The 12,998-nt window shown below is 37.6% G+C and overlaps 1 protein-coding gene across 16 annotated transcripts in view; it reads left to right on the top strand.

Moving 5' to 3' along the window:
- KIAA1328 (KIAA1328 ortholog) overlaps positions 1-12,998 on the top strand; it is a 425,847-nt gene that overhangs the window by 7,105 nt on the left and 405,744 nt on the right. For all 16 annotated transcript variants that reach the window (XM_086372655.1, XM_086372653.1, XM_086372654.1 and 13 more), the window contains exons 2-4: positions 120-155; positions 877-1,019; positions 9,928-10,022. In XM_086372655.1, the coding sequence (XP_086228781.1) occupies positions 120-155; positions 877-1,019; positions 9,928-10,022 (274 nt within the window). The remainder of the gene's footprint in view (positions 1-119; positions 156-876; positions 1,020-9,927; positions 10,023-12,998) is intronic.

Below are 12,998 nucleotides of genomic sequence, written 5' to 3'. Positions count from 1 at the left end.
AAGATAGTTACAAACTTCTAGCTCAAAAAAAATTGCAAATTATAGCAGAAGTATAGAACAACAGCATTTGGGTGTTGGATAATCTTTTCTAGTATTTTCCTTTATGTCTTCCTGCATAGTTTCTGATGAAGAACAATCAGTGGTGTATGTTCCAGGTATGATTTTCTATATTAATTTGGTAAACTTCCTTTGCTTCTTAAGAGTTAGAAGAAAATAAAACATTAGGACAAGTTTGTAGGTATAAGTAGATGCAGAACAGTTCATCAGAACATAATTTTTTTTCTTTGTTAATATTTGGTGTGACCCCATTAAGGTTTGATATATTGCCTTAATTTAGGCTCTGGCTGGCAAGTCAGCTTTTGATGAATTTATAGAATATTTTGTTCATGGATTAAAGAGCAGCAGATTCTTTTCTTACTTTTCATATTCAAATAATAGTCTGAATTTTATATTTCAAAGAAAATGTATAAACTTCATGATGTAGGGTTTATGTAACAGACTGTAAAGTTTACTTATTGTTATGAGATGAGTTGTAAAACTGAACCATTGGAGGCACCCTAATTATGTGAAAATTCAGATTTTTAGTTTCCAGGAAGTTAAGGTATATATGGCATGTTGTAGTTTATTGGTTTTAATGTGATTTACAAATGTTCACATCCCCTTTAAAAAATATTTCAGTTGAATCTCTAATGCATTCAAAACACAGTCTTTTCATGACTCATTATTTATTAACAGAACTTTAAAATGAAGTTTATAAAGAGATTTGCCCATCCGGTACCATACAATAGAGGGTATCAAGGAAAAGTTTGCTAGGGGGAGGGTTTAAAAGAATGAAAAGATTTAATTTTGAAATCTTGTTTTGATGGAAATCCTTAGGAATTTCTACAGAAGGAAATATCAGGTCAAGACACAAGATGGTGAATCCAAAAGCTGATGTTAAACTCAAGACCTCCAGGGTGACTACTACTCCAGTCTCCATGGAGTATTTAAAAGGTGCAGGAGATTCAGTTGATGAACAGGTCAGTAATTTCCTTTTTTCTGTTTTTTTTTTTTTTCTTATTCTCCAATCTTTATAAATGCTGACCAATAAGTCATTTTTCTGTGCTGGACAATAATTGATAGGTCAGTGTAGAAGAGCCCTTGAAAGAACATTAGATGATCTACAAGTATTTTGAAAAGATACAGAGGATTCAAGGATGCTTTATTAATATTTAGTATGAATATAAAGTATATATATTACTCAAAGCTTTCGTTCCAGAATGTCCAGGCTTACTTTAAGCCTTAGTTGAGAAATGTTTATTGTCTTCATAAGTTTCAAAAATCTTACATCCTGATCTGTGTGGTGTTAGTAAATCAAATTGACAGCAGTTTTTTTTCTCTTACTAGGTATTCTTTATGATTTTTGTTCATGTAAATATTTTAGTTGATAAATAACCCTTTGCATATAAGAAAATGCTTTGTTAAAATTAGCCTATATTACTATTATTATTTCCTTCACTTGTCAGATACTATCATGAAGACTTTATTTTTATTGCTCAGTCATTTATTTCTCCCTTGTCTGTCTTTGCCTCTCTAATAGTGTCTCTACATTCCGTTGGTACGTGCTTTGTCTGGTTGGTTTACTTTGCATGTGTACTAAGTCGCTTCAGTCGTGTCTGACTCCTTGCGACCCTGTGGACTGTAGCCTGCCAGGCTCCTCTGTCCATGGGATTCTCCAGCCAAGAATACACGAGTAGGTTGCCATTTCCTTCCCTGTTATTTTACTTTATATTTTGTCTCCTCAACCAGAGGTTAAGCCAGGATTTGACAGTCTTGACTTGTAGGCATCTGCTTTTCCCTGTTTTGTGAGTCAAGTGTTACTAGAACACACCATTCCCTTAACATTCTTTTAATGTTATCTTACTGCCGCTTTCGTATTACAGTGTCAGAGGTGCTGTAAAGCTGTATGCCTGCAAAGACAAAATTATTTACTATTGAACTCTTTATAAAAAATGTTTTTCAATACCTGGTTTATGTTCTTGAGGAAATGTTCAGTGTCTAGTTTTGTTACTTCTCTTGACCCTTGAACAACACAGGTGTTAGGGGTGTTGAACCCCATGCAGTCAAATATCTGCATGTAATTTTTGACTCCTCCAAAACTTCACTAGTAACTTATTGTTGAATGAAAGCTTTGCTGATAACATGGTTAACACATATTTTGAGTGTATATACACTCAATATACATGTATTGTATATTGAGTGTAGAATAGTGTAAAATATACCTGTATTTTACACATTCATGACACACCTAACTTTTTTCTTAATTTGTTTTTATATATTTCTTTAGGCTGTGTGGTTCATTTGCAAGCTTTTTCAAATTGTCTTAAATCTCCTATAAGTTTTCCAATATATTTATTGAAAAAATCTGCTTATAAACAGACCTGTGCAGTTCAGACTCACATTGTTAAGGGTCAACTGTATCACATTTAGTTGTCTACAGGATTTAACTGTGATTAGCTCAAATCGTGCATGGGCTTCCCAGGCGGCTCAGTGGATAAAGAATCCACCTACCAATGCATGAGATGCAGGAGATGTGGGTTCAGTCCCTGGATTGGGAAGACCCCTGGAAGAGGAACTCCATTATTCTTGCCTGGAAAATCTCATAAACAGAGGAGCCTGGCAGACTGAAGTCCATGGGGTCACAAAGAGTCAGACATGACTGAGCTCAAAAGGCCTGCTTATGTTGCTTATATCCCCAGTATATCCACTTCACAAAAGCTATTCCCCATTAATCTCAGCTCCTGACAACCGCTAACCTGCTTTTAATCCCTAAATATTTGTCTGTTCTGAATATTTCATATAAATGAAATAATGTACTGCGTGGTCTTTTGTGACTGGCTTCTTTCACTTCAAGGTTCATGTATGTTGTACATGAATCATTGCTTCATTCCTTTTTATGGCTCAGTGCATGTTTTGTTTAACCACCAGTTGAAGGACATTTGGATTGTTACACTTTTTGCCTAATATGAATATGCTCCATCAGCATTCATGTACAGATTTTTGTATGGATTTCTGTTTTCAATTTTCTTGGGTATATATATAGAAGTAGAATTGCTGGGGCATGTAGTAATTCTATGTTTAAGGTTTTGATGTACTGTCAAAGTAGCTATACTATTTTACATTCTACTAGCAATGTTTTGCTAGGAGTTGGACACGACTTACTGACTTCACTTTCACTTTTCACTTTCATGCATTGGAGAAGGAAATGGCAACCCACTCCAGTGTTCTTGCCTGGAGAATCTCAGGGATGGGGGAGCCTGGTGGGCTGCCGTCTGTGGAGTTGCACAGAGTCGGACATGACTGAATCGACTTAGCAGCAGCAGCAGCAGCAATGTTTCTGCTTTATTGACTATGCCAAAGTCTTTGACTGTGTGGATCACAATAAACTGTGGAAAATTCTGAAAGAGATGGGAATACCAGACCACCTGATCTGCCTCTTGACAAACCTGTATGCAGGTCAGGAAGCAACAGTTAGAACTGGACATGGAACAACAGACTGGTTCCAAATAGGAAAAGGAGTACGTCAAGGCTGTATATTGTCACCCTGCTTATTTAACTTATACGCAGAGTACATCATGAGAAATGCTGGGCTTGAAGAAGCACAAGCTGGAATCAAGATTGCTGGGAGAAATATCGATAACCTCAGATATGCAGATGACACCACCCTTATGGCAGAAAGTGAAGAGGAACTAAAGAGCCTCTTGATGAAAGTGAAAGAGGAGAGTGAAAAAGTTGGCCTAAACCTCAACATTCAGAAAACAAAAATCATGGCATCTGGTCCCATCACTTCATGGGAAATAGATGGGGAAACAGTGGAAACAGTGTCAGACTTTATTTTTGGGGGCTCTAAAATCACTGCAGATGGTGACTGCAGCCATGAAATTAAAAGACGCTTACTCCTTGGAAGGAAAGTTATGACCAACCTAGATAGAATATTGCAAAGCAGAGATATTACTTTGCCGACATAGGTCCATCTAGTCAAGGCTATGGTTTTTCTAGTAGTCATGTATGGATGTGAGAGTTGGACTGTGAAGAAAGCTGAGCACCAAAGAATTGATGCTTTTGAACTGTGGTGTTGGAGAAGACTCTTGAGAGTCTGTTGGATTGCAAGGAGATCCAACCAGTCCATCCTAAAGGAGATCAGTCCTGGGTGTTCATTGGAAGGACTGATGCTGAAGCTGAAACTCCAATACTTTGACCACCTCATGCGAAGAGTTGACTCATTGGAAAAGACTCTGATGCTGGGAGGGATTGGGGGCAGGAGGAGAAGGGAACGCCAGAGGATGAGATGGCTGGATGGCATCACCGACTCGATGGACATGAGTTTGAGTGAACTCCGGGAGTTGGTAATGGACAGGGAGGCCCAGCGTGCTGCGAATCATGGGGTCTCAAGAAGTCGGACACGACTGAGCGACTGAACTGAACTGAACTGAGCAATGTATGAGGGTTCTAGATTCTCCACATTCTCACCAACACTTTATATCCATCTTTTTTGTTTATAATTGTAGTGACTTTGAAGTGGTATCTCATGGTTTTGATTTGTATTTTCCTAATGGCCAGTAGTGGGCTTCCCTGGTAGCTCAGATGGTAAAGAATCCACCTGCAGTGCAGGAGACCCAGGTTCAATCCCTGGGTGGGGAAGATCCCTTGGATAAGGGAATGGCAACCCACTCCAGTATTCTTGCCTGGAGAATTCCATGGACAGCGGGGCCTCGCGGGCTACAGTCTATGGGGTTGCAAAGGGTCAGGTGCAGCTGAGTGACTAAACACACACACACACAGTGGCCAGTAATGATCATCTGTTTATGTGCTTCTTGGCCATTTGTATATGTTCTTTACAGAAATGTCTATTCAGATATTTTTCAGTTTGAGTTATTTGTCTTCTTATTGATGAGTTGTAAGAGTTCTTTATAAATTCCACCTCTGAGTCTCTTATCAGATACAGTATTTGCACATATTTTCTCCCATTCTGTGAGTTGTTCTTTCACTTTTTTATTGGTGTCCTTTGAAGCTTGAATGTTTTAAATTTTGATGAATTTCAACTTACCAATGCTTTTCTTTTATTGCCTGTGCTTTGCTGTCATGTCTAAGAAATCGTTACCTAAACCAAGGTCTCAAAGATTTATACCAATATCTAAGAGCTTTGTACTTTTAGATATTAATTTAAGTTTTGATCCATTTTGATTTAATTTCTGTAGATGGTGTGGGTAGTGACCCAGCTTTATTCTTGTGCATGTGGATTTCGTCTTGTCCCAGTATCATTTGTTGCAAAGACTATTTTTTCTTTGTCTTGCCACCCTTGTTGAAAAATCTTTTAACCATAAATGTAAGTGTTTATTTCTGTAATCTCAATTCTATTCCATTGATCTGTATTTCTATTCTAATACCAGTCCACTCTGTTTTAATATATTGTAGCTTGGCAGTAAGTCTTGGAATCAGAAAGTGTAAATAGTCCAAGTTCTTCTTTTTCAAGGTTGTTTTGCCTATAATGGGTCCTTTGCGTTTCCATAGGAATTATGGAATCAGCTTGCCAGTTTCTGCAGAAAGTCAACTTGGGGTTTTGGTAGCAATTGTGTTGAATCTTTTTAAAAAAAAAGTTGAAAAATACAGTTGATGTACAATAATGTGTTAGTTTCAGGTATACATCACAGTGATTCAATTTTATATATATATGTGTTTATAATTATGTATGTGTGTGTATATATATATTTTTTTCTTTTAAGATTCTTTTCCCTTATAGATTATTATAAAATATTGAGTCTAGTTCCCTGTGGTGTACAGTAGGTCCTTATTGGTTATCTGTTTTATATATAATACTCTGTATATGTTAATCCCATAAATTGAATGATTGGGAATCTTTTTTTTATTTTAACTTTTTATACAACTTTAAAGGTTACTTTCCATTTACAGTTACTACAAAATATCAGTTGTATTTCCTGTGCTGCACAGTACATGCCTGAGCCTTACACCCCATAGTTTGTGTCTCCTACTCCGCTACCCCTACCTTGTGTTGAATCTTTAGATCAGTTTGGCGAGTACTCTCAGCTTCATAATATTGTCTTCCAGACCTTGAATATGGTGTGTAAATTGTCTATTTATTTAAATCTTTAATTTCTTTCAGTGATGTTTTGTTGTTTTCAGTGTACATGCCAAATTTATTTTCAAGTTTTAAGTATTTTATACTTTGTGATGCTACTATTAATGAAATCATTTTCTTAATTTCATTTTTGGATTTTTGACTGCTAGTATATAGAAACATAGTTGATTTTTTATCCTGTAACCTTTCTAAATTAATTTATTTGTTCTAATCTAATAGCTTTTTGGTGATTTTCTTACCATTTCGTATGTACAAGATAGGAAATTATCTATTATGCCTATAATAGATATAGGCATAATTCAAATTATGCCATCTGTGAATAGAGATAGTTTTACATTTGCCTTTTCAGTTTGGATTTCTTTTATTCAGTTGTCTTGTAAAGAGATTTAAAAATGTGACAAACCTTTTTCCAAATCATTTTGTCATACTGATAGTCTTTTGGTTCAGTACCGATTATTGAGGGAACCATTCATTTCTGCTTTGAATTGCCATGATGCTGTTATAAATCAAGGAGATACTTAAGATTTCACTACAAGTCTGGCATCTGTGAGACGAGAAGGAAAGAAAGACTGACAGGGAGGAGCCTCAGACTTCCTTGCAGTCTGAGGTAATATATGAGAGATGTGTTATTCTTCCCTTAGTATAGCATAGCATCTTATTTGGTAATCTCTATCTTTAATTTTGTGTTTATCATTCTGTTGTTTCTCTTTATCAGGGGTTGACAAACTATTTCTGTAAAAGGCCAGATGGTAAATGTTTAGCCTTTGTGAGACACATGGCCTCTGTCTTAATTATTTAATTCTGCCATGATAGTGTGGAAAGAGCCATATGTATGTCAGTGTATAAATGAATATGCATGGCTGTGTTTTAATAAACTCTTTTTTCCCAAAAATAAGCTTTGAGCCAGATTTAGCTTGCAGTTGTAGTTTATCAACTGCTGTCCTATATGGTGTAAACACGTATTTGTTTTTTAAACAATGGTGGTGGTGGTTTAGTCACTAAGTTGTGTCCACCTCTTGCAACCCTGATGGACTGTGGCCCACCAGGCTTCTCTGTCCATGGGATTTTCCAGGCAAGAATACTGCAGTGGGTTGCCATTTCCTCCTCCAGGGGATCTTTCCCAATCCAAGGACTGAACCCGCATCTCCTGCATTGCAGGAGGTCTCTTTACTGACTGATCCACCAGGGAATCCCATAGTTTTGTGTGTATTTCCAACTTTTTATGAATGATCTCATATCATATTGTCTGATTTTTTTTTATTCAGTGTTATGTTTCTGAGATTTATTTATGCTGCAAGTTGTCATATTTAATTTCTTTTCACTGATATTTCAATCAGGGTTTACTCAGTTATTTCAACTGAGAGTATGTTTAGTATATAAAAACTTGTTAGACTGGTGCTGGAGAACTGAAAGGCAAAAAGGGTACACTAAGTTACCATGTATGTAATAATGGCAAGACACAGCCACCATCTCTAGAGTTGGGAAAGCAGAACAAGCTGGAATTATTAAAACCTAGAAACTTGGAGGAGGGGCCACTTAGAGCTGAAACTTGGACCTTTGATGATGGGGAACTAGCCTAAGGGGTATTGCTGTCTCCAAGGAGACATGACAAAGGCTGGTTCTGTGAGGCCTGGAAGAATTACCAACAGGAATCAGTTGTTCTTGCCAGGGTGAAGATCTCTGGCAGGGGTAACACTGACAGAAACAGAAAGCAATAGGAAGGAATGTGTCCTTTCTTCCTCTCAGAGCCTCTCCTTCTCCCTGTTGGTAGAGCTTAATAGAGAACGGGCTTCCCTGGTGGCTCAGATGGTAAAGAATCCGCCTGCAATGTGGGAGACCTGTGTTCAGTCCCTGGGTTGGCAAGATCCCCTGGAGGAGGGCATGGCAACCCACTCCAGTATTCTTGCCTGGAGATTTCCCATGGACAGGAGGGCCTGGCGGGCTGCAAGTCCATGGGCTCACAAAGAGCTGGACATGACTGAACGACTAAGCACAGCTTAGTAGAGAATCATGTGGCAAAGGAGAATTGAGGTTTTCAGAGCCTCAGCCTCACAAAGCAAAGCAGGGTAGGGTGGGTTTGAAGATGGATGAATGTCAACTAACAATCAGTAGCTGCAGAATTCCATTGTATAAATATACCACAGTTTAACTCTGGTTGACAAACATTTGTGTTTTCAGGTTTTTGCCTGAACACAATGCTGCTGAAGTTCTTGCCTATTAGCAAGGCTTTCTTTTTTTTTGTTTACTGAAAATCTCTTAATGGGTTTTCAGCAATTTTTCCCATTGCCAAATCCAGTGACTCCTTTTAATATTCTGTTTTTTGATTATTACCACTGTTAACCCCACATTCTTCTTAAAACTTTTTTCTCCTACAATATTGTATGCTTCTGATCCTCCTTTTGTCTTTTTAGTTACCAGTTTTATTTTCTTGGATTAGGAGTTGATTTTTAAAAATTAGTATTTTTTCTTAATTTTAAGGAAAATTTTAAAACATAGAAAAATATAAAGAAAATAATAAAAATCTAAACATTATTGATAGCAACATATGGCTGAATTTTAAATTTTTATGTTTTTCTCTGACCTGTGATCCAGACCCACATTTTCAGCTTCCTGCCTAAACATTTCCCCATGAATGTCCTCCTGGCATCTCAAACTGACCATATCTAAAATCTAAAACCAAATCCATTTAATGTTTTGTCTTTTTACCATATCCTGTTTCCCATTTCCTTTTTCTCCCTTATCTTTCCCATCTTTGGCTAACAGTGCTTCCAGGATTCATTTTAGGGGTCTTGGATTATTCTTGGCCACGTGAAGTAATTGGACTAATTTACTTTGTGGTTGCATAAATGGCAATGCCAAGGATTGTTTTTTTAAACATATTCCTTTTACGTGTTACCTACAAGTGAATTCCTAGGTTTCATAGCTTTGATGTTTATGTACTGCTGCTAAGTCACTTCAGTCGTGTCCGACTCTTCGCGACCCCATGGACTGCAGCCCACCAGGCTCCTCCGTCCATGGGATTTTCCAGGCAAGAGGACTGGAAGAGTGCCTTCTCCGTTCATGTACTAGGAGAACTTTTTATAGTATAGGAGGTAGGATAGTACAGTGAGTAAGAACATAGACTGTGGAATCAATGCTTGAATCTCGATTTTGCTAGTTCACTGCTATATTCCTAGGCAAGGTATGTACCCTCACTATAGAACAGGAATAATACCTACCTAATAGCACTGTGGTGAAAATGAAATGGATTAATAAGTATAAAATACTTAGAATATTCACTGGATATAATGGATATAACTGGATATAATAACACTGGATATAACGTTACCTATTATTACTATTACTCTTTGATCTAATACCCTTTGGAATGAACCTTGGGATATATTGAGAGCTTAGAAACTGGTGCCTCTGCTGCCAACCTTAATAAACCTTCAAGCAGCCATAGACTGTGGTGTCAGAAGGATCTCAGTATCTTCCATTAGATGTTTGTTTCTGTGACGTTCACCAGGGGAAAGTTGTTTCCTTATTATTCCCTGATACTTAAGCATTTGTGTCTGTGAGTTCTTACTCTGCTTTTCCTGTGTAAATTTCATGATGTCCCCTGGTGGACAGATTGTTCCGTAGCCTGTTTTGAGTTCACAGTAGTTTTAAATGAAATAGGTAGTCTTCTACCAAATAAAAGAGATCCAAGAAATTTCATCCCCTGTGCTAATTTAAAGAAATTTCTTGAAAAGTCTTGAAAGTTGTTTTTTGTGAAAGTTAATCAGAATGATTTTTTTTGTTTGTTTTAGAGTTTCTGCAGGGGAGAAATAAAGAGTGCATCACTGAAGGATTTGTGTCTTGAAGACAAAAGACGCATTGCAAACTTAATTAAAGAACTGGCCAGGTGAGACAAAGCCTTGTATGAAGTGTATTACTATGTGAGAGAGAATATTTTTTTGAAAATAGAAAATTATAAATATGTTCTGATGTCATCCTGTCATTGGTCTTATGGGAACAAAGACTTTTAGGAAAAATAATATTCTGTGGTGCCAAAAAGAAGAGTAGAAAACACACACACACACACACACACACACACACAAAACATAAAATGGAAAAGAAATAAACAGCAGAAGAAACACTCTCCAACTTGTGTTTTCTGGTTTATTTACTTTCCCAGTTGTTTCATAGAAATATCTGCAGCGGTCATGTATCAGGAGGGAACATTTTGAAACTTAGCTCTTCTATTGATGTAGGTTGATATTGTTATCAGAGGCATAGCAGTTACTTTTGGTTTTGCTTTAGCATCTGAAACGAAAGAGAACATTCTTTTTATTGTCATCTTTCACAAGAATACTTGTCAGTTTGCTAACTTCTGATAGTTTCAAATAAGGGGTTTTGAATTTTGAGAGAGTTCTTAACTGTTTGGATGTAGTATTCCAGTTTATTAATGATGTGTTTGAAGCATATTTACTTTGTATAATTTTTTCTTAACATACATGTCAAGTTTTGAGGTCTTAATAAATGAAGATGTCTGTAGAGGAATATATTAATATAAATTATAAAAATTAAGTTTAGGGGAAGGCCATACCTAAACACTGATAAAATAGTACTCATTTTTATCATTCAATTGTATGTTTGAATATAGTAGGTCTTTTTTCTTCTTTCTTTTTTCTAAATTAAAGATAACTACATGAAGTATTTCATCTTAAGGCCTTAAAATAATGTTTGTAGAGGCTGTTCTAGAAAAACTGAAGTTAAAAATTACCTTATTAAATCATAGAATCATAGGTATAAAAGATGACAAAAGCAGTGATGTTTGGGGGATTAGATTACAGAGTATAAGAATTCAAAGTACTGCCTTAGTCTGAAATTGATATGCCACTTGATTAAGCAGTAACCTCTTTCACTGGAATTCTTTGACTATTCTGCTCCCTGAAGTAGACTTTTCATTATCTCAAGTAGTGTTTTTTATAATGGGAAAACATTTGATTGTTAAACATTTAATTTATGATCATCTTACAAGGCTTTTTTTTTTTTTTTTTTTTACCATGGAGAGGGATGTGAATGTCCTTACAGCTGTTACAATTAGTTTGACATCATATATTAATGGTCCTGAATTTATTGGAGAAGGAAATGGCAACCCACTCCAGTATTTTTGCCTGGAGAATCCCAGGGACGGAGGAGCCTGGTGGGCTGCTGTCTATGGGGTCGCACAGAGTCAGACACGACTGAGGCGACTTAGCAGCAGCAGCATTGCCTTATTGTTCTGATACATGTTCAGCTTCCAGGCTTAGCGAACTCTTGACATCTTAGAGCATATTGTTTTGGTTTCAGTAAACTTCTGCTTTCTAGCAAAGTGTAAGATTCTTGGTAGAGTGTCAGTGTTTTAGTACAAGATTACTACAAATTTGACTGCTAAAAACCCCCATTACCACTATCAGTTCAAGTCAGTAGATGAGTCATGTCTAACTCTTTGCGACCCTGTGGTCTGCAGCCAGGGTTCCCCGTCCAGCACCAACTCCTGGAGCTTGCTCAGACTCATGTCCGTTGAGTCAGTGATGCCATCCAACCATCTCATCCTCTGTCATTCCCTTCTCCTCCTGCCGTCAATATTTCCCAGCATCAGGGTCTTTTCCAGTGTGTCAGTTCTTCGCATCAGGTGGCCAAAGTATTGGAGTTTCAGCTTCAGCATCATTCCTTCCAATGAATATTCAGGACAGATTTCCTTTGATTTGATTGGTTTGATTTCCTTGCAGTCCAAGGGACTCTCAAGAGTCTTCTCCAACACCACAGTTCAAAAGTGTCAATTCTTCGGCGTTCAGCTTTCTTTATGGTCCAACTATCACATCCATACGTGACTTCTGGAAAAACCATATCTTTGACTAGATGGACCTTTGTCAGCAAAGTATTCTCTCTGCTTTTTAATATTCCATCTAGAAGGCAATAGCACCCCACTCCAGTACTCTTGCCTGGAAAATCCCATGGACGGAGGAGCCTGGTAGGCTGCAGACCATGGGGTCACAAAGAGTTGGACATGACTGAGTGACTTCACTTTTACTTTTCCCTTTCATGCACTGGAGAAGGAAATGGCAACCCTCTCCAGTGTTCTTGCCTGGAGAATCCCAGGGATGGGGGAGCCTGGTGGGCCACCGTCTATGGGGTCACACAGAGTTGGACATGACTGAAGCGACTTAGCAGCAGCGGCAGCAGCAGGTAGGTCATAGCTATTAATTTCATGGGTGCAGTCACCACCTGCAGTGATTTTGGAGCCCAAGGAAATAATGTCTGTCATTGTTTCCATTGTTTCCCCATCATTTTGCCATGAAGTGTTGGGACCAGATGCCCTGATCTTAGTTTTCTGAATGTTGAGTTTTAAGCCAACTTTTTCACTGTCTTCACTTTCATCAAGAGGCTCTTCCGTTCCTCTTTGTTAATTACACCATAAGAATGGTGTCATCTGTATATCTGAGGTTATTGATATTTGTCCCAGCAATCTTGATTCCAGCTTGTACTTCAGCCAGGCCAGCATTTCACATGATGTACTCTGCATATAAGTTAAATAAGCAGGGTGACAGTATGCAGCCTTGACATACTCCTTTCCCAATTTGGAACCAGTCTGTTGTTCCATGTCCAGTTCTAACTGTTTCTTCTTGACCTGAATACAGCTTTCTCAGGAGGCAAGTAAGGTGTTCTGTTATTCCCATCTCTTTAAGAATTTTCCACAGTTTGTTGTGATCCACACAGTCAAGGGCTTTGGCGTAGTGTTTAAAGCAGAAGTAGATATTTCTCTGGAATTTCTTGTTGTTTCTCTGATCCAGTGGATGTTGGCAATTTGATCCCTGGTTCCTTAGGCTTTTCTAAATTCCGCTTGAACATCTGA

Source organism: Bos grunniens, chromosome 24, assembly GCF_055505025.1.
Source record: "Bos grunniens cultivar Pamir isolate PY7600 chromosome 24, Bosgru_T2T1.0, whole genome shotgun sequence".
NCBI classification, from domain to species: domain Eukaryota; kingdom Metazoa; phylum Chordata; class Mammalia; order Artiodactyla; family Bovidae; genus Bos; species Bos grunniens.
Note: the sequence above shows the minus strand (reverse complement) of the source record. Positions and strands in the feature narration are given on the sequence as shown.